Genomic DNA, 22,143 nt, shown 5'->3' with positions numbered 1-22,143 from the left:
TGAACTCACTGTTATTCCTCTAGGATCTTGACCTCTGTTAAAAGGGGGGTGGGTTACATTAGCCACAGCAGAACAGCCAATTTACTGCAACACACCTCCTTTATAACACCTGTGCTACTGAATGTCAAACTTTGGTATTGTTGATTCAGGTAGGTAGCCGTGTTGGTCTGACGTAGTCAAAATAAATAAATAAATAAATAAGTGCCCAGTAGCACCTTAGGTAAAGGACCCCTGACAGTTAAGTCTGGTTGCGAACGACTCTGGGGTTGCGACGCTCATCTCGCTTTACTGGCCAAGGGAGCCAACGTTTGTCCGCAGACAGTTTTTCCGGGTCATGTGGCCAGCATGACTAAGACGCTTCTGGCGAAACCAGAGCAGCGCATGGAAATGCTGTTTACCTTCCCGCTGGAGCGCTACCTATTTATCTACTTGCATTTTGACGTGCTTTCGAACTGCTAGGTTGGCAGGAACAGGGACCGAGCAATGGGAGCTCACCCTGTTGTGGTGATTCGAACCGCCGACTTTCCAGTCAGCAAGCCCAAGAGGCTCAATGGTTTAGACCACAGTGCCACAGCACTCGAAAGCTTATACCCAGAGCAAACTTAGTTGGTCTCTAAGGTGCTACTGGACAATTAAAAAATAATAATAATTTATTTGGTATTGTTGAAATATATACAATAACAACAACAAATCCATTTTTTGTTGTGAAACAAATTGGGTCCGCTAGATGTGGCTTGTGGGGCCCCTCCAGGATCAGAGGCTCTGAAGTTTAAGCTTCATTAGTTTCACAGTAGATCTGCCCCTGTGTGAATATTCCGTGGTTATTAAGACATTTTGTACCCTCTCTCAATCAGTCAGAGCAAAGTGCAGCCCCACGTTAACCCACCCCCCAATGATATTTCAGTGAAACTGGCCGATTTCTGACGCAGGACATAGTAGCCATAACACACAGAGCAATCCTCCTTTTAAGGATTGCTGTCTCTTGAATGATTGGGGAGACGCCAAAGCAACATGCTGACGAGAGCCTTCTCTGCAAGAGGAGCAATGCTTACCTGCACACTCACCTTCTACGGCCCCTTTGAGAGAAGGGAGGGCTCCTTGCCTTATGACCCTGCCCATGACCTAGGATTTAGATCACTGAAAATCCTCCTAGGATCCTCTCTTAAGAATCAAGATTGTGTGACTATTTGGAGCCTCCTCATGCCTCCACCCCTTCGCTAGCTAAAGAAGGAATTAAAACAGAACATACACAGAAAAAAGCAAGAATCACAACTCTTTGCATTATAACTCCTTGGTCTGCGCAAAAGTGTATGGGGGCTCATAGGAGACCTCTGTGAGTGGGTAAAGCCCACTTTAGTTTACTCCCCACATGTTGGCACCATGTCAGGGATCCGTCATTTGGATGGATGAAAAGGAAAGCTGTTATAATTATAAAATTGCATCATCATCACCATCATTTATTATTACTTTAACCTGACCTTCACCCTAAGGTCCCAGGGTGTGGGTCACAGAATTAAAACAAAAGATCAAATACTGTTTAAAGCAACTTGCAGTTGTAGAAGTAAGGTGGATCCTAAAAACATATACCTAAAGTGTCAAAAGAACAGGGCAGGAGCCTTCTGTCAAGTTCCCACAGTGACCAGCCCACAGGGCAGATGAAGAAGGCAATTGCTCTTCCCCACTGTCTGTCCTTGAGGAACTGTTATTCAGAAGTATGCTGCCTCCGGACATGGAAGTTTCATTTAACTAATGACCCACCCTTCACCTTACTATTCTAGGGTGGTTTGTAACAGTGTGACACACAGTATTAAAAACAGTTTAAAGCAAACTGCAGTCACAAGAATAGGCTGGGCGCTTAGAATATGTGTCTGAATTGTCAAAAGCTAAGGTAGAGAGGTGCATCTTCAGCATACAATGAAAACTGTATAATGCAGGTGTCAGACACACCTCTGTGGGGGAAGGAGTCCATAGGGTCATCTAGTCCAACCCCCTGCAATGTAGGAATCTTCTGCCCAATATGGGGCTTCAACCCACAACCCTGAGATTAAGAGTTTCCTGCTGCACTGACTGAGTTATCCATAACTTGTGTGTTAAGAAATAATTTCCAACTCGGATTCCTGGCAATCGAAAGCTGGCAGGGTAGCATGAGTGGCAGGTACTTCCGTCCACCTTGTGATGAGATCTCCCGGTTTTATTTCACATGTAAAGGAGTGGATCAGAGCTTTTGCTCCTTGCAAATAATCCCTTTTGAAAACAGAGGGGGGCCCATGTGAACCCCCTCCATCTGCTTAGCGCAGCTGTCCTAGTTGACCATGCTGAAATGAAAAGGAGCACCCTGTGTGTGTGTGTGTGTGTGTGTGTTTTCACACCACCATGCCAAAAGCCCCTGAAATCTTGTTGGGTGGGGCTGCTTTCCAGGACACTCCTAAAATATGGAGTCTGCTGCTGTTTTTCTATTCCAGCCACATACAGGGAGGGCAGAATGAGAGGAGGCAGAAGTTTAATCTGGGTCCCTCTGATTGATGATAAAAACCGTAGTCCCATTACGGAAATGGCTTTTGGCTAATACGCTATTCCCTGGCTTTGCTTTTAGTTCAATGGAAGCTGCTTTCCTTTTTGATGCCTGTACTATTAAAGGAAAGCAGCTGATGGGAACAGCTGCTGACCACCCCTTTTCGGTCCGTGGCTTAGCAGGCTATCTACGGAACAGAATGAAAGTGCTTTATTAACATCAAGGGTTGTGTGTGTGTGTGTGTGTGTGTGTGTGTGTGTGTGTGTGTGTGTGTTGTTTGTAAAAAGAGAGGAAAATCCCCATTAGTCTCTCTCCCCTAGAGAATAGCCTTACCAGAAAGTGAAAAGAAAAACAAGGGAAGACAACATCCTACACCAAAGCATTAAGTCCTCTTTTACAAAGTTTCTTCATATTTTGGGAAGGTTGCATTGATCTGCAGAATGCAAACTTAGCAGCTGGTTCTTGGTGCAGTGAAATATTTACTGGAATATCTATACAGCCACCCAAAGAAAGACTTGAGTGCTTTTGCCTTGATAGGAAGTAGTAGAGGAAGAAGAAACTTAGAGGACGTTGAGGACTGCTTGCTTGGAGGCCTCCAGATAAGCCACTTTTATAGTAGAATCCCCTTTTCTAGAGAGTTCAAAATGGTGGTTGAGGTGGGGTTACTCTGGCACAGGAATGTGGAGGAAGGACAAAAGCGCTCATTCTCGCTGAACTCTTTTGGGTGAGTGGGGGATTTGTTGTTGTTGTTTAGTCGTTTAGTCGTGTCCGACTCTTCGTGACCCCATGGACCAGAGCACGCCAGGCACTCCTGTCTTGCTAGGCTCTAAACAGCTGGTACTGTGTCCATGTGAATGGCTTGCTGACAACGTGAAGCTTTAGGGGTGACACAGCCAGCTATTTTTTTTTTATAGCAAGAGTCAAGTAAGTTAAAAGTTAATTTCCATTCAGCTTTTTCTCCTTTCATGGCTTTTTTAAAGTGTCAAACAAAACCCTGAACTCAGGGCTTTTCTTTTTCCAAATTCTTCTGTGCCAGCTTTATTGGAGGGGGGTGGGAAACATGCCAGCTTCACACAGAGCTGTGTAAAAACATCAGATTTCTAGGTGCTATAGCATGCCATTTCTAGAAGCAATTTCCAGACTGTACTCCTTGCAACTGGCATGTTCACGAAAACATTTTGCTGGTTGTTTCACAAAACCTAAAATGTGAAATAGATGTACCCCCTTTTAGCTTGGACAGGCTTGCTTTGTTGTCTAGTGCCAGTCAGGAGGTTCATATTGCATCTTGATGAGAGTGCTCTTTGAAAGCCTCATCTATCTTAAAAATGTGTGTGTGTGTGCTGACTTCCTTGGAAACACAATATTCAAAACCACATTGCAGAAATAATGGTAAAATCTGCTTGTGACAGCTACCAAAGCAGCCACGTGTATGTTCTGGAAACAACATGGGCAGGTTTCCTGCAGTCAAGGGGAACTTGTCTTTTGACACACAAGATTTGTACTGGGGATGGTTTGCCATTGCCAACCTCATCCTCTCCAGGTGTTTCTATTTCATGCTGTCTGGGGTCGATTGGAGCTGTAGTCTGAAGCATCCCGAGGGTGCTGGGTTGAGGAAGCCTGGCTCTAGGGGTGGAGCACTTTTAAAAAGACTGGACTGAGTCAAAGTATTTCAGGGTCATTAATAAAAGCCCTAGTAGGAAGCGGAAGGGGTGCCTTCCCAGGCATCTGGAACAGAGGAAATGGTTCTGAGCCTTGGTGGCATGAGGAAACAATAGCATTTCCAGCTGTAGCTCTGTCAAAAGCTTCTCCCTATGGGCTTAAAACTGCAGCTGCATTAAATGAAAAAACATATTTCTTTTAACAATAAGCCCTTGTTGGGGGAGGGGGGTGTCTTGCGTGGGGATTCTGGTCTGTCCTTGCATGTAGTGAAAACTCCTGGTTTTGAAGAGTTTCATGTGCTCAGAAAAAGTCCGCAAGTTTTCACCAGGGGCTCTGCACTTAAATAAATAAATAAAATTTCCCAGCAAGAATAGTAAATTGTGGCAGGAATAAAAAATGCAAACTGAGCTAACTTGCAAAATCCTGATTCATGGTCATAGGGGCGGCATAAGGACCTATCCTTGGAGAGGGTCACCTGTCCTCTTCAAGCAGGCCTCCTGCTGATTAATATTCTACAGCAGGCATCCCCAGACTTCGGCCCTCCAGATGTTTTGGACTATAATTCCCATCATCCCTGGCCACTGGTCCTGTTAGCTAGGGATCATGGGAGTTGTAGGCCAAAACATCTGGAGGGCCGCAGTTTGGGGATGCCTTTTCTACAGTCTTAAATGTGTCTGTGGGAAGGTGGGTTATTGTTTTGCTCTTTTGGTTTAACTTTTTACTTGTGTTTTATATTGTATTTTATTCTGTGAACTGTCCTTGAGATCTTTTGATGAAGGGTGGTATATAATTTTTTAATAATAATAATATACACACACATTTATACATTACAAGCTTCTCAGCATCAGGTTTAAACTGTTTTATCTTACCTGGCATTTTAATGTCTATTTTGTTTGCCTTATATTTTGAAGTTCTGTTACTGCCTTGTTTTGCTAAGTCATTGTGAATATTGATGATGTTGGACTACAGCTCCCATCATCCCTGACCATTGGCAGTGCTGGCTGCAGCTAATGGGAGTTTTTCTGGTCCAGCAACATTTGACTGGTCACAGATTAGCCAAGCCTTGCTTTGCTGTTTGATTGAATTTATATCTGGCATGAATGTTTTTATTCGTGCCGCTTGTGCACTGCCCTGGAATTCATTTTGACGAAGTTTGGTCCACAAACAAACAAACAAACAAACAACGGGCCTTAAGGCTGTCCTCAAACCCTGTAGATCAGGCATCCCCAAACTTCGGCCCTCCAGATGTTTTGGACTACAATTCCCATCTGCCCTGACCACTGGTCCTGTTAGCTATGGATCATGGGAGTTGTAGGCCAAAACATCTGGAGGGCCGCAGTTTGGGGATGCCTGCTGTAGATCTCACATAGGTTTGCATCCAAGTTGGCTCAAAGTTAAAGGCACTTAGGACCATGGGAAGCCAATTTTACTGAATTAGGCCAATCTAGCTCAGTATTGTTTACACCAGGCATCCCCAAACTCAGCCCTCCAGATGTTTTGGGACTACAACTCCCATGATCCCTAGCTAACAGGACCAGTGGTCAGGGATGATGGGAATTGTAGTCCCAAAACATCTAGAGGGCCGAGTTTGGGGATGCCTGGTTTACACCGATTGGCAGTGGCTCTCCAGGGTTTTAGACCAGTAGTCTTTCCCAAATCTACCCGGAGATGCTGTTGAGGATTGAACCTGAGACCTTCTGCATGCAAAGCCGATGCTCTACCACTGAGCTACAGCCCTAACCTCTCAGTCTTCCTAGACTTCAAGTGTTACTCCACATACTTTCTTCAATCATAAAGAGGGATAGAAACCTCCTTGAACGTAAGTTGGAAGCTGACATTGTCATGAAGATGAAATCTGCACCTGACCCCGTGTTCTGCACTCCTGCAGAACTGAAACACACAATTACAGTTTGTGCCGTTTGTAAATTTTAAAGTAAAACACATGGCAAACTAAGACCCATAGGACTTGGGACTCTCAAAGGGCCATCTCCTTCCTCCCTGTTGCTGATCCAAAAGGCAGAAGCAAATAGTAATGTTGAGCTGGAAGGATAATCAGATTAATTTTCCCACTTAGTTTTGCTTACAAACATTACAGAAGAAGCATGGGAGCCCCTGAATGATAGGCATGGTGAACAGTTGCTGATAAACAACTTTCCAACCCCTAACCCCTCAATAGATAGTGTTCTCGAAGCCACCAACACAAGTCTGACCAAACTGCGGGAGGCAGTGGAAGACAGGAGTGCCTGGCGTGCTCTGGTCCATGGGGTCACGAAGAGTCGGACACGACTAAACAACTAAGCAACAACAACAAGCCCTCAATATGTGTTTTATTTCTTAAAGGCTTTTTCTGCAATGAAGCTCTTTCAGTTGTGGGTATGGCTTCATCCAAGCATGTCTTAATTCCATAGCTGGAGGACTTGCCTGCAGAGACACCAAGTTTCTGCTTGTTGATAGGCCTGCTGCAAACAAGCAAACCTTGCAAAGCAAGCCTCTTTTGTTGAGCACCCCTTAACCTCTGGGAGCCCTTTGTTTTGTTGCCATACAAGTACCTGCATTGTACAGCAGAAGCTCTTTAGTGCTGGAGGACTGTCAAGGTGGATTAAGGTTTTCGGCCAGCCAGCCAGCCTGCCTCCATCTCCGTCTCCTTGAGAGGTGAGTGCATCCACTTGCATTCAAGGTGTTTGCTAATGGTGCTCTTTGTACTCATATTTGGCTGTTATTGTGCCGGCTGGCAGGCCTGTCAACAAGTCCCTAATTCTCTCCAAGGTGCTGCCAATAGACTAGAGGAGGAAGCATCTCCCTCTTTTGGGTAGCTGCTGTCAAATGCTTAGAAAGGACTGCTCTCTGAGGGTCTTCATTCTTAGTTTGCCCTGCTGGAGGGATAGGTCCGTCAGCAGGTATTACCTGTGATAGCTCAATGGAGCCTTCATATGCAAGAAAGTAGGCCACAGTGCACCAGGTTTTTTGGGGGAGCGGGGACACCAGTGGGAGGAGAGGGCTACTGTCCTTTCACTCTGTTTATTTCATGGACTGGCTGGATTCAGATGACTGGTGGAAGGAACCAGATGGTGGACCCCCAAGGGAAGAAGACTCAGAAGCAGGGTGTTGGTGGCGAGACGACAATGAGTGGACAGAAGGAGACGAAGGAACAGACTGAGCAGAGAAGGAGGTGTTGGAAACTGAAGAGGCAACAGGGTTCAGTGAGCAGGAAGAGTCTGTGGCAGAGAGCAGCCCAGAAGCAGAGGCTGGAGAGGAGAGAGAGAGTGTGTGTAAGAAACAGAGATGAGGCCAACTGCTGACAAGTTCAGGGAGTCTCCTCCTCCTGCTGCGGCCAGTTTCTCTCCCCCCTGGTCTCCAGAACACGCTCAAAAATGAAAAGAGCAGAGGACAGATGGGTTGTGTGCAGACGCAGTCTCTGTTTGCTTGGAACAAACACCAGAGAGGAGGGGATTTAGGCAGCTGTGGGAAAGCGGGGGCCTTCAGTCCTCGCAACTGTTGCACTAGGGCAAGACCTGGGAAGAGTTGCTGAGATCACTAGACTTGAACTCTATTGTTTCCTTTGAATAAAGAGCTAACTTCACTGACACGTGCATTTTTTAATTGATGGTGTACACCTTACTCTGCCTCTGGACAGTTTGTGGGCTTTCTGGGAGCAATTTAGGAACGTACTGTGCCGCCATATCCTGAGGCAGGCGAGTAGTCCATCTAGGTTGGCATCATCTGCACTCTGATGGGCAGCGGCTCTGCAAGGTGGGGGCTTCTCTCAGTTCTTCCTGGAGATGTCGGGGATTGAACCTGGGACCTTCTGCATGCAAGACACATGCTCTGCCGCTGAGCTTACGGGTACCAGACCTGTGAGAGAGCAGCGGAACACAGTCAAGGAGAGGAGGCGGCGGGAGCATTGCTGAGCGCCTCTCTGGCTCCCCCTAGTGTCCCACCACCACAATGTGGATATAGGAAGCTGCCTCCATACCGAGTCAGACTGTTGGTCCATCTAATTCTGTACTGTCTACACTGCATGCATCAGCTCTGCAGGGTTTCAGACAAGGAACTCTGCCAGCCGTACCAGGAGATGCTACTGCTCTTCTTCAGCTTGCTGACTGTTGTGAGGAATTGGATGGTGGCCTGGGTAAACCATTGATCCGCTCCAGCAGGACTGGTCCTATGTTCTTATGAAAGAGTTTCATTCTCTGCTGTTATCTCTAGAATGTGGTGCTGATAGCACCAAGGTTGCAGGTTCAGTCCCCGTATGGGACAGCTGCATATTCCTGCATTGCAGGGGGTTGGACTAGAATCTAGATGATCCTTGTGGTCTCGTCCATGAAATGCCTTTCAGCAAGGGCATTTAAGTTCTAAAATAATGTGATATTTGAGGGTGTATCGGCAGCAACAAAAGCAGCTCAAGACCCAGCCGGGTGGTTAACTTAGTATAACTTGATAGTTTTCCATTTTCCCCGCAAGTGCCATGAATGATAACTGATTATTACTGCTTGGAAATTGCAAGTCCTGCTTCTAGTATAATGAGCTTGGCATGTTACCATCTTAACTGCTTCCTGCCTTTTTATAAGATCTTAATAGTTTAGTCGTATAAAAAGGTAAGAGTCTTTATGCTTTCCAAAATAACAAAGGAGACATTCTCTTAAGCTGATATTCGCTTTGGCAAACAGAGTTTAAAAAATGCTAATGGAATATCCTTCCCTCCCTGTCTTTTTGTCAAACAGAGGAAATTGGGAGTTTATATATAAAGAATCATTAATTGGGCGTCTGGGAATCTTCAGCTCTAGAAATGAGTTGAAACAAAACAAAACGCTTGGCCTTGAATGCCTTTCCGTCTCTTGATTAACAAGAAGAAGTCTCAGCATTCAGACAGACTTCATTAAACCATTTTATCTCCCAATGCATTAGTGAGCAGACAGATAGAGTGGGAAGAACCATCACTTTTTCCAAGAGTCTGAAGCATTTTTTTTAATCAGCAGTAAACTTCTCACCTCTGTCTCCTTGGGCGAAATGTTCTGTTTCATTTTGACAGACTAGAATCTCTGGCAACTCCCCCTTAGTCCTTTGTGGGGCTAGCTGTGTAGATCGGTACCAATATTCTGGGAAATAGGTGGATAATTAATTGGGTTCCTTAAAAGCCACACTCAAGCTGACATGGCACTTAACTCCCTCTTGATGTGTGTGTAGGTTTTAGCATTGATCAGCAAACATTCTTTTTTGTTGGCATTAATTTAGGGTTTCATGCTCTATACTAAAGAAGAATGGAGCCCACGTTTCCACAGTTCAGCACATTTTAAGTCTTCTATACTATGATACTAGAAATACTGTTTTGAAGATGGAATTGGTGTGCACTAGTTGTATTAAGTTACATGGCATTTTTGTTTTTTGTTTTGAATGGATTTTATTAACGTTTTTTAAAATACACATGTTAGTATCCAATATCTTTCTATCAAAGATAAAAACACTAATCTAAATAAAAACACAAACCGAAAGGAATGAAAGAGAGGGAAAGAAAGAAAGAAAGAAAGAGGAAAGGAAAATAAGAGAATTTCTTCTTCTGTCAGCTGTACATAGAAAATTGTTCAAAGCATCCACACGCCAAGATTAACACCCCAAAATTCCACTTTCTAGAAACCAATTCTTTAATCTTCAAATCCAGATACCATAAGTTCATTTACTTTTTCAAGCAAAAAGTCTAAGGAGTTTCCAATAGACAATTTTTTTTCTCAGTGCATGCCATTTTCGGCTGCCCAAGGTTACAAGATGCCATGGAAATTTTCACCTGAACTGCTGATTGCCTCCAGAGGGAAACAGAATATACGGTATTTTTTGGGGGGGGAAGAGGCATTTTTATATCTTGGTTATAATAAACACTCTTCTGTAAGCACTAACCTCATTTAAAGTGAAAAATATACTTGAGAATCTTTTAGGGTCTATTATATACTGAATTGAGTATATAATATCTATACACTATACTCTATCAAACACACAGAGTTCTTTAAGGCAAGAGATCCCCCATAGTTCTAACTTGGGACATTTCAGCCTGCCTTGCTGCCTCCAGGCAGCTGAACAATAGCCTAACATATTTTGAGGCAAAGTGGAGAAATTCCAGTGTGGAGGCATACTGTTTAGACCTTCCCATCCTCCTGGCGGCTAGCCTGGTTTGGGGACTCCCTGGCCAGCCTTGGCTCAGGGATGCGGCCTTCCCAGAAGTGCCTGATGTTTGCAGGCATTAAAGTCCATAACCCAGACTGCATGGAGCAGAGGGCAGCTCTTTAGGAAGCTCCCCTCTCATCATGCCTCCGAGTGATGGCTTTGGTTTTCCGTGGACCTCTTTGCATCTCATCATAGCTAAGCTTTCTATTCCCAGTAGCTTGCATGAGGTGATGCTAATAGCTTCACAGTTGCTTAGCATCGCAGTGGAGCATCGCTGCCCCTGATCTTTGTGGAGAAGCCAAGGGAATGAGGGAGATTTGATGAGTACAGGCGGTGCAGGGTAAGCGAAGCAATGGAGACATGAACTGTTTTGCAAGAGGAATCAAGTGTTTTGTTTTGAGGAGAGAAGTGGCTTGATGCAAAGGGGGAAGAGGGTGGCAGTTCACCCTGGAGAGGGCAAGAATGTGGGAAGAGAAACAGTGGGCACGATAAGTGGTGGGTTTGGAATATGGGAAAGGAAGACAAAAAAAGATGGCACTGCACAGACCTGGAAAAAGGGGACAAACTGAAAGGTTGTATTCGGTTTGTTTATTTAAAGTTAAGTTAAAGTGAAATTAAACGAGTAGATGGTGCCAGGCATTATCCATTGCTTTCCTGAGTTTATAGAATTGTAGAGTTGGAAGGAACCCCAAGGGTCATCTAGTCCAACCCCCAGCAATACAGGAATCTCAACTAAGGCATCCATTACAATTGGCCAACCAACCTCTGCTTAAAGTGCTTCAAGGAAAGAGTCCATCCCACTGTCGAGAAGCTCATACTGTCGGAATCGCCTTTCTTGTAATTTGAATCCATTGATTTGGGTGCTAGCCTCCAGAGCAGGAGAAAGCAAGCTTGCTCCATCTTTCACGTGGCAGCCCTTCAGGTACTTGAAGATGGCTGTCATATGTCCTCTCAGTCTCTACTTATCCAGGTTAAGCATACCCAGCTCTCTCAACTGTTCCTCATAAGGCTTGGTTTCCAGACCCTTGATCATCATGGTTACCCTCCTCTGCACACGTTCCAGCTTGTCAACATCCTTCTTAAATTGTGGTGCCCAGAAGTGGACACAGCACTGTCCTTATAGCAATGCATGAACTTCTGAGGTATAAGTGTAATAGGAATCTGGTTTAGGATAGGGGAAGCCTATGGAGTCTCTGGTCGGTCTTGAGGTCCTGGGCAGTTGCCTGACTACCCTGCAAACACTTATGGGCTTTTGCCTTCACAGATGCAAAAATAAATAGGGGGGGGGGGCTTTAGGATGATTATGCCTCATTTGAGTTGAAACAGATAGCTGCTGCTGAGCATCACCCTTTTAAGCTTGGTTGGATGTCTTGGTTTTGGACTGCGTGGGGTCCTTACCCTTGTTGCTCTGCAAAGAAAGGAAGCCAAGACAGCATCTTTACTTCCAGCACAATGACATAAACTCCCAAGAAGTACCCAAGATAGTCTTTCCTAAATCGTTTCAGGATTTCCCTTTCCCAGGTTACCGTTTATGCCACGCACACTTGCCCTGCCTGCCAGTTTGGTACACCATCAGAGACGTCCGCTTAAAAGATGCAGCATAATACAACATTAATGAACACATCTTGTGAATCCTTTCAGTTAGCGATGCTGACGTAGCACAGCAGTTAATATGCCATTACAGAATAGTGCTCCGCGTTTTCTGGTAGCGCTGAAATATTCTTGCAACTTTCCCTTAGTGTTGGGTGTCCAGGACACTTTCCAAAAGATACCCACCCACTTGGTGAATGGATCCCCATATCCCTTTGCTGGAATAAGTGCTCAAGTTGCAACAGTTCAAAGCCCAGCAGCTTGATCTGGCCAATGCCATATATCTTATAGCATTGTTTTCTCATAGTGGCCAACCAGATGCCCATGGAAATCCTGCGAGCAGGACCTGAGTGGATCTGCACTCTCCCCCGTTGTGATTCCCAGCTGTACTGCCTCCAATGGTGGAGGGAGAACATTGCTTCACCCACTCCCCAGCAGAAATCGATTTTGTCAGGTGAAGTCAAGACATTGTGTGCTTTCTCCTGTGTGGTTTTAAGCCAGGCTTCCTCAACCTTAGCCCTCCAGAAGTTTTGGGACTACAACTCCCATGATCCCTAGCTAGCATGACCCACTGGGTCAGGGATGATGGGAATTGTAGTCTCAAAACATCTGGAGGGCCGAGGTTGAGGGTGCCTGTTTTAAGCACTGGAATGGGCTCACAGGAAATGCATGGCCTATAGACCCCATGGGCCCCCTGCCCTGCCTAACTGATCGTGTGTGGGTTGTGCAGTTTGTGCATCTGGATTTCCTCCTGTTGAGTCAAGGCTGCTCCCGGAGATGTTTGCTGTTGTTCCTGGCTGTGTGGTGTAAACAGTCCATATCTTTGGAGTTGGTTATTAAACGTCTCCCCTTCAGAAACTTCATGGTGGTGGGATTCTGCAAACTTTAGCGCCTTGTTAAGACTAAACACAAATGGCACCGCTTGTGGGGAGGAGATCAGTGGATTTGACCATTTGCTCTCACCCCATGGTAACCATAACAAGCCCTTCCCCAAGTGTTGCTGTTGACTAGGATCTACATATACGAAACAGAAAGTTTCTCTGTGTGTGGATTTTCATGGCGACCACAGCACCTGTGTTTCATGCCCTGAGCCTGTGGCTGTTGAGTTTGCAACGCAGAACTATGTGTTGAATCTTGGGCATAGCCTGACCTTTAAACCATTTTTTGAACACCCACCTGGTATGTTCATTGAAGAAACAAGAAGCCATGGAGGGAGCTTCTGCAGTACCTCTGGGGGGACTCGCTGCATTACCAAAGCCTTTCCAGGGACCCAGCCTGAATCTGCTGCAGTTGAAGCGCATGGACATTAGTCTTTTTCTGGACTTGCCTCTGTGTGAGAGGGTTTTGGAGATTGGGGAGTTAGTTTCCCTCATCTGCAATTCTTTTCTGTAAGCTTAATGGAAACTGGCCCAGTTTCTTCCCTTTGGGTACATGCTGCCACTCCATCCTTTATCATATTTATTGCATTCTTCAGCATCCTCTCCTACAAAGATGCACAAGAACCATCAAGAGGAGCTAAATGGTCTTGGTTACAGAGCCTTACCAGCTCTTCTCCATTAGAGCTTCCTCCCTACCCCAGCCTGCTTTAATAGCTTCAGAGATGAGAATATTTTGGCAGGTTTTCTCATATTTGCACTGCCTTGGCTCGGAGGCACTTAAATCCTCTCGTCTGCATAGCCTTTAAATGTAGAGGCACCCAAACAATTGTCGAAGGGTCCTTTGCATGCAGAAGTTTCCGTCCCTGGTGGCATCTCCAGATATGGCCAGGGGAGATCCTGGTCTCCAACCCTGACAACCCTGAGCTGGATGGAGGCAGCTTCTGAAATCTAGCCGTCTCCTGTCCATGCTAGTACCACATCTTGAAAGTGCGCTAATCTCTGTGGCACATGTAGTGTCTAAAGGCAGAACTTAGGAAATAACCGATCAGCTGGGCAAATGGGTTTATCACATCAGTTTCACCCGAGGAGGTATAGAAATGATGGGTGGAGTTCTGGCTATAAATGAATCTCCTAGTTCGAAAAATGGCTTTGGTCCTGTTGCGCTGAATGGAGTGGCTTAGTTAACTCTTGGGCTGCTGGTGAGGAGGTAATGGAGGGCGAGGACTGGGGGAAGCTTTCCTTCCAATGTAAGTAACAGTGGCTTAAAAAAAAAGAGGTTATTGACATGAGCTGAGTCATCTGAGGACAGAAACCTGCTGCAGGCTCTCCTCTATGGAAGGGATAAATGGGCCTTGCTGCGATTTTGAAGGATATACCTCACTCATTATGTAAAGAGTAATCTCCATACGGGAGGTTGGAATTCAGTAGGCGGACAAGATGCTGGAGCTCCCCCCCCCCCGCTTGCCCTTTGCTCTTGAAATAGACTGAACTTTAATGACCTGGGTTTTTTCTTTTTTTAGGTTGGGGAGAGGGATTATTTTATTAAAATAATGAAATTCCCCACCTCGTCCACAGTGTTTTCAGGTGGCCTTCCCCCCCCAAATAAAAATGCCACCGCATCTCAAAAGCACCTTTTTCACTTTTAACGCACCAACCAACTCCATGATCTAGTCTCAAAATACTGTCGCAGAAGGTTTTTCCACTTCTTCCAAATGGGGGAAAAAAGATGCTCATCCTTTTATTAGAGAGCCATTTGAATCTCTGTACTGGGTTCACATGGAAGTTAGTCCTGGCCTGACTTCTCTGTGAGCTGTTGACTGCAATGCCCGCTGTTGTAAGCTACCTTGGTGGCAGCTTTCAAAATTCACCAGCTGCACTATCGGCCACTTGCAAACAAGTGAAGATGCCTGGGCAGCAAGATGGCGCCTGAGAGCTCTACCATCTGGAGATGTGTGCCTGGGGATCCTTGGATCTGGGCTGTTTTCACACACTAGCAACACATCCTGTAGAATTCTATCCATGATATTTTATCTGCGCAATCAGAACAAATTTCAAGAACCAAAACGTATCCACCCGGCCCCAAAATGGCAACTAGGCATGCTGTTTTGGCAACTGTAACTCTGGTTCTAGGAGCCATTTGGCGCCTAGCTTACATATCAGAATTTCTAACCCTGCTTGGAAGTAACTTGATTGTAAAGTAAAGCATAAATTATTGTAATAAATAAAACGAACTGTTGCTTCTCTGGAATATTTGCTTTCATGGGATAGGAGCAAGAGTAGGGAGTTCGTGGCTATATTTATTGGTGTGGGACTGCAGATCACATACCCCATCATTTCCAATTAAAAAATTAGAGCAGCAGCTCTCGAAGAGACCCCAACCAGTCAGAATGAAGATAGAATTATTAGTATCCGGCAGCCTCCATATGTTTGCAGAGAAGCCTGAAGTGTGTTCTCTGCAATGATAGGTGATGGCTTTCTGTGCCGCCATCTCCTCTGCCTTTCCCGCATAATTCCTGAGAACCTAATTCCTTATTCAGATAGTCTTACTTGAGCCCTCATAGATGGCAGTTCTGGCAGCTTGATCAGTGTGTAAAATTCTGAATAGAGACTTTTTTTGCCAGGTGATGCAGAGCTTGTATTTTTTTGTGTTGAGCAAATTTCATTTTGGTGTCTTGGCCCTTTCAGACAACAGCAACGAATTTAAATCAATATTTAAAATTCTATTTTCAATTATGATGCTTTTATACATATAAAAAAGACTGGTTTAAAGCAAAATCTGAACTCAATACGCCTGTTTCATCTCTCAGCTAAATTTGCAGCGCTCTCTCAAAGACATGCAGTTGAAAGCCACTTTCATATATAATGGAAGAGCCATGCAGTGGCGGCAGCAGCGAATGGTCCTTAAATAGCTGGATGTTATGAAGATGGCACAGTGGAGCTTTGGGGCCTGATATTGGGAGCCAAGGGTTGTCAAGCCAGCACAGAGGTTGGGGGATCTACTCTGGCTCTAGACATTGCACTCCTGTCTCTCACCAGAATAATCTAGTAAACACATTCACGTGGTTGCACACTCCCACATGGCTGCCCAGATAGGCAAGCACCATGGGTTTTCTACCCCACAGACAAACGCCTGCCTCTTTTATTTTGTGCTTTTGGAAATTTCTGGCACTTTAGTCCAATGCATGCATATATATATTTCTTGATCAGAGTGGTGTAATCAGGCAGCATTTTGCCTGCACCAGGTTTTCATTTTGCAGTTAAATGGTCTTGCTTAGTGTCCTTGCACATGTTCCGAGCGAAAGGAACAGAAACCAGTGCTTGTCAGCCTTTCTCCCTTCTTGTGTATAAGTGGACAGAATGTGGCAGAAAAGCCAAATTGCTGCAGAAAATGGTTAACTCATGTAAGTAGGACAAAGGCATGATTTGATCATCAGCCACGTTGTGTCAGAACAACCATTGCCAACATCACGCCCTCCAGCTGTTTTGGACTACAACTCCCATAAACCTTAGCCAGATGGTAGTTGTAGTCCAAAACAGCTGGAGCGCACCAGTTTGGCAAATGACTTAGTCTGTTGAGTCTTTTCCACTGTACTTTTCAGACTGATTACGTTGGTAGAGAGAGTGGCTTGTCCGAAACCTCCCAATCAACTTCACTGTGACAGACAAAAATTTCTAACAGCTCCTCTCCTTTTCTTTTCCAGTTTTTTTAGTCCGCAAAGTGTGAACCATGGCTGACTTTGACCACAACCTGAGTCTGGCGGACGCCCTGACGGAGCCGCAGCCGCAGATCGAGGAGGAAGTGAAGCGGGATTTCATTGCCACCCTGGAGGCGGAGAAATTTGACGACAAGGTTGGGGAAACAGTTGGCAAAACAAACTATGTCCCTCTTCTCGACGACGACGACCCGAAGCCTGGGAACCAGGAAGTGAAAACCAAACCCCATACTGACAATGTCCCTGCGGAGTGTAAGTGAAGTTTGACTGTGAATGCTTTGTCAACGGTGCAATGTCTTCCAACACTGCCACACCCCCTGGGAAGGGCACAGCACTTTTGCTGTAGCATCCTCTGAGGGTGGGTGGGGGTGCTTTTCTTGCCCTTTCTTCCGCTGCTCAGGAAAGCAAGGGTGAGGCGATGAGTGGGCAGGTGTGTTGTTGGCAATGTCTTTGCTTGGTCTGACTGTGGTACCTTCTGTGTGTGTGCCGCGTATTGCTAAATGCTGCAAGGCAGGACGAGGAGAGTAGAGGAGAGATGGGATTTGTCAAGACAAAGGTTAATGCCCTCAAGCCCAGAACCCCTGCAACTGTCACTATATCCTGTTCAGGTGAGGGTAAACTTGGCCCTCCAGTTGTTTTGGGACTACAACTCCCATGATCCCTAGCTAACAGGACCAGTGGTCAGGAATGATGGGAACTATAGTCTCAAAACACCCGGAGGGTCAAGTTTGCCTATGCCTGGCCATGAGTATGATGTCGGCAAAAAACGTGTGGATTTTTTGTTTATCCAGTGGGAATGGTGAGTTACTGGGCAGAACCCAGTTTCCTGGAAAGTTTGGGGGATTCTGGGGTCGAGGTTGCTTTGGAGTCATCCTTTACTGCATTTATATCCCAGCTTTTTCTCCAAGGAGCTCAAAGGGGCATACATGCTTCTCCCCACTCCTCATTTAATCCCCACAACAGCCCTGTGAGGTAGGTGCGGCTGAGGGGCAGTGACACCCATTGAGGCCACCCATTGAGCTTCATGGCTGAGAGGTCCTCGTCCATCAACACATCTGTTGTTGTTGTTGTTGTTTAGTCGTTTAGTCGTGTCCGACTCTTCGTGACCCCATGGACCAGAGCACGCCAGGCACTCCTGTCTTCCACTGCCTTCCACTCCTGTCTTCCACATCTGTTGTCTTCTACTTATTATTATTATTTATTAATTAAATTTGTATACCACTCTTCATCTGTAGATCTCAGTGCGGTTCACAACATAAAATTACAAAATGATGGATGAAGTGGTTGCTCCCTTCATAATATTACCTTCACACACCCTTATTATGCATCACAACACATTCTTTGAAAGGAAGCAGTAGCATTTTCTTCCATTGCATCATCTCCCTTCTCAGGCCTTGCCTCGCTGTCCCCTCCCCTTTCTCCTTCCTCCCAGTACCCCAGCTGGTGCCATCCAAGGTCTGTTTCCTCTCTCCGCTCGTTGCATGAAATTCTTTGGGCACCCTCCTGTCATTGCCTGTTGTCTGGACTGTCACTGTTTCCTGTCTGGCTTCCGCTCTCCAGTCAATTGAGGATGCTTTTGCTGAACTCTTTTCTTTCCGTGGCTCCGCATGTGTGCGCCCTGTGCTTACCATGCCTTTTATGTCCTTAAACTGAGACCACAGCATGCTTTACACCAGCCCTCCCACCCCTGGTGCCCTCCAGGTGTTCTGGACTACAACTCCCACCGGCTCCAGCCAGCATGGGGTGGTTGGCAGGAGTTATAGTCCAAAATATCTGGGGGGCGCCAGGTTGAAGAAGGCTAGAATCATAGAGTTGTAGCATTGAAAGGGACCACAAGGGTCAGCTAGCCCAGCCCCATGATGCTTTGCTCCATTCCATGCAAGTTTATAAACTTAAGCTCATAAATCCTTTGCCCACCCTTTCCCCTCTTTCCTAAGTTGAGTACAGTAAATAATAATTCCTAACTTCCCCGTCTCCTGTTTCTTCCCTCTTTTTCGGCTTACGCAATAATGCTCAAGGCCCTGTCTTTAGAGAACCCTTATTTATATAACCTTTCTTTAAAAGTAAACATACATCTTGTGTCAGGATGTATAACTTGTCTCTTCTGGTGAGCCTAGCCATGTCTCGCCCGAGAGCGCCTGAATTGTGTTGCCCGTGAGGGAAAATACCTAATATTAGCTTCCAAAACCAAAACAGGTTGGTGAGCCCTTGGGGAAGGCGGCCGGGGGAGGGGGGCTCGGAGTGGGGAGAGGGCAGTGGGGAACTTCAAGGGAAGTGAAATATTGCAGGCTCCATAGCAAAGCTCTTGCCTTGATCTCTTTCTGAAGGGAACTCCGGTGTTTGCAGTGTAGATTTTGTTTGCACTGTCTCCCTGCTTGTGTCTGACAGGTGAGAATCTAACCAGCTTACTGGGCCCAAACCGAAAGGTTTGCCATTGCGCAGAGTAAGTGGTACAAGGTGGAGGGCCTCAGGTGAGAGAGGCTCACAATTGCGTCTAAAGATTTTGCAAGCTGCTAGGAACTGTCGTCAGCTGAAACGCATATTCAGGGTGCGAAAGCTGGACTGCATTTCTGCATGCCCATTTTGGGCTGCTGTGGGAGGCGCAACAAGGCAGATGTGGCTGCTTACAATGCCAGCTTTTTATGTAGCACTTGAGACATCTTCAGGTATGTACCCTGCAGTTCTTACAACAACCCTACAAGGTAGGCCAGTGGTATGATCCCCTTGTTAAACAGACTGGTGGTGATGATGGCGGCGGCATGCCTAAGGCCAAGCTGTATGATCATGGCAGAGGGGAGGTCTGAGCTGGGGGTTTCCTGGTTCACAGTTTCCTGGTCTCTGCAGTTGTTGTGGGACACTAACCAGGAGAGGCCAGTTCTTGTTAGTTCTTAGGCTACATGATTTGCCTGTGTCCCCAACATGGGATAGTGGAATGGGCTGCAGAGAGAAAATAAATGTGAACCGAATGAAATGAGTTAGTAGAGTATATAGTATATTTTACGGAGTAGCTGAACCCAGTCAATGCATTCCAAATGTATTGCGTGTCTGTCCTAGTAATGGGCAGATGGGCTGATATGCACCTACTTATTATCTACGGACATGCTTGGGGTTTCTCTAATGCTTAAGTTGCAGTCTTTGTGCCTATGACAATTGGAAAAAAGTATTTTGAAAGGTACAGTCTTTCATGATCTTTAAACTGGTGGCTTCCTGACATTTTCTTCTTCTTTTCTCTCTCTCAGCCACCAGAGTAGTATCAGCAGGTATAAAGCAATAGGAGAAAATGTTACCTTTGAAAGGCTAAGGGGATAGCTTTTGGTTGATAAGATACCCCATTTTGAGACTTGGACAGACCAAAATAAGGTTTATCTGGTCCCTTGCTTGCTTCACTCTGGATTATTTTACTACTTGATACTGAACCCTTTAAGGGACGCGGGTGGCGCTGTGGGTTAAACCACAGAGCCTAGGGTTTGCCGATCAGAAGGTCGGCGGTTCGAATCCCCGCGACGGGGTGAGCTCCCATTGCTCTGTCCCTGCTCCTGCCAACCTAGCAGTTTGAAAGCACATCAAAGTACAAGTAGATAAATAGGTACCGTTCCAGCGGGAAGGTAAACAGTGTTTCCAGGTGCTGCTCTGGTTCGCCAGAAGAGGCTTAGTCATGCTGGCCACATGACCCGGAAGCTGTATGCTAGCTCCCTCGGCCAGTAAAGCAAGATGAGCGCCGCAACCCCAGAATCGTCCGCGACTGGACCTAACGGTCAGGGGTCCCTTTACCCTTTACCTTTACTGAACCCTTTAGTAGATTAATGCTGTCAGAGAAAAGAGGAGGAAGTGTGTTCATCTGAGGGATCTGGTGTGAAGGATCCTGGGTGGGTCAAGGGTTGGACTGGGGTGATCTCATTCTTTCTCGGCCTGCTGGTTCTAGAATTTTGGGAATACCTCTTGCGGTCCGCTCTCTTCCTTCTTACTAATTTCCTCCTTTCTTGAGGCAAAATGAGATCAGTCCTGGAGGAGAGGAAAATATTACATCCGTGGGTGTAGCTATTTAGCTAGGTACTTTTGCCTCTGGATCTTAATGAGACACCTCTGTTTCATCAGACTTACTGCTGGGTGGATCTTTGCGGAAATACCTGGTGTATGGACCTAATAGATGTTGAGATGTTACTTTTCAGGGGAGAAGGGGTTGCCACAGACACATTGCTTGGGGCCTGCATTCTTCCAGGTACCTGGCTGCCTTGTCTGGGAACGTAAACTTGTGTTAGAATATTCTTCATTGTGAATCAGATGGTCTGGGGTGGAGAACTCATAGCCTGCATGTGTGGCCCTCAAGCTGATTTAATGCGGCCCCCAGCACCGTCCAACTCTCCAAATGCCACATGCCTTCTCTTAGTTATCAGGTCTGCTGCTGGCTTGGATGAGAAGGATCAGAGAAGGAAGTGAGAGAGATGACAATAAAGAGAGAAATGCAGGGGAAAGCTGAAATTTTTTGGGAGGGATTAGCAAGGTGAAAAAAGGGGTAGGGGAGAGGTAAAAAGAACCCAATTATCTTGCAGGGAGCCATGAGTTGTTGGAGCCCAGAAGTCAAGAAGGAAGTGCAGTGTGAACCTGGGAAGTAGGAGGGCTGGTCCTTGCAGGGGCTTACTCTAATGGAGGCTAGCAGGCATCTGTTTTCCTGTGTTTGGGGGCTGGAAGGGATCAGTTCTCTAGAAATAAGAGGTGTGTGGGAAAGAAAGAGAGAGAGAGAGTGAGAGTGTGTGTGTCTGTGGAATGGTTCTCTACACTGCTGGCTCTGATCCTGTAGGCTGGTTACCCCTGAAGGAATTTGGTCCACGACTCTCAAAAGGTGCCTTACCTGAACATAAGGAGGCCCTGCTGGATCAGGCCAATGGCCCCATCTAGCCCACCATCCAGTTCTCAGAGTAGCCAACCAGATGTCTGTGGGAAACCAGCAAGCAGGATCTGAGCACAGGAGCCCTCTCCTCTCTCCTCCTGTGGCTTCCAACAGTTAGCATTCAGAAGCAATGCTGGCACCAGCTGTGGACCAGTGCCCCATATTCGCTTTTGCATAAGAGTGAAGCAGTGTTGGCTTCTGGAGCCCATTTTAAGTCTGCAATCTTCTTGTGCCTTTGTGGAGATCTTGCAAGCTTAGTATTTTTTACTGATGTTGGGCTAAGTAGCTCATTCCGCGACATTGCCTAAGACTGCCCAATGATCTTGGAAGAGGCAGCACTTGAACTCAGCCGGCCATCGCAAGAGCCCAGCACTCTATTTCCAGCTCCATTCCAAGATGTATTGTCAGGATCCTTTAAAACTTGGAGCTGCATCTGGGCAAAGCAGGAACCAAGCAGAACCCCCCCCCCCCGGGCAGGAAGAGTACTTCTTTTGCATGCAGAAGCAACCCAGGTTCCATGTGTGACATCTCATCTTGAAGCATCTTTGATAACAAGTGAGGGGACGCTTCTGATCTGAGACCTTGGAGAACCACTTCCAGTTAGAGTTGATTCTTCTAACCAGATGGGCTGGTGGCCTAACTCCTATGAGGCAGCTACATGTAGAATCATAGAATTGTAGAGTTGCAAGGGTCCACAAGGGCCATCTAGCCTCAATGCCGGAATAATCCACTGCAAAGACACTTCCCTAA

At 46.1% G+C, this 22,143-nt stretch overlaps 1 protein-coding gene across 25 annotated transcripts in view; it reads left to right on the top strand.

Moving 5' to 3' along the window:
* Nucleotides 1–22,143, top strand: part of LOC118091751 (uncharacterized) — a 191,559-nt gene that overhangs the window by 38,398 nt on the left and 131,018 nt on the right. For all 25 annotated transcript variants that reach the window (XM_088653723.1, XM_060281015.2, XM_060281019.2 and 22 more), the window contains exon 3: nucleotides 16,494–16,757. In XM_088653723.1, coding sequence (XP_088509849.1) covers nucleotides 16,520–16,757 — 238 coding nt within the window. In that variant the 5' untranslated portion in view covers nucleotides 16,494–16,519. The remainder of the gene's footprint in view (nucleotides 1–16,493; nucleotides 16,758–22,143) is intronic.

Source organism: Zootoca vivipara, chromosome 11 (assembly GCF_965207765.1).
Source record: "Zootoca vivipara chromosome 11, rZooViv2.hap1.1, whole genome shotgun sequence".
NCBI classification, from domain to species: Eukaryota; Metazoa; Chordata; class Lepidosauria; order Squamata; family Lacertidae; genus Zootoca; species Zootoca vivipara.
This window is presented reverse-complemented; position numbering and strand designations above follow the sequence as displayed.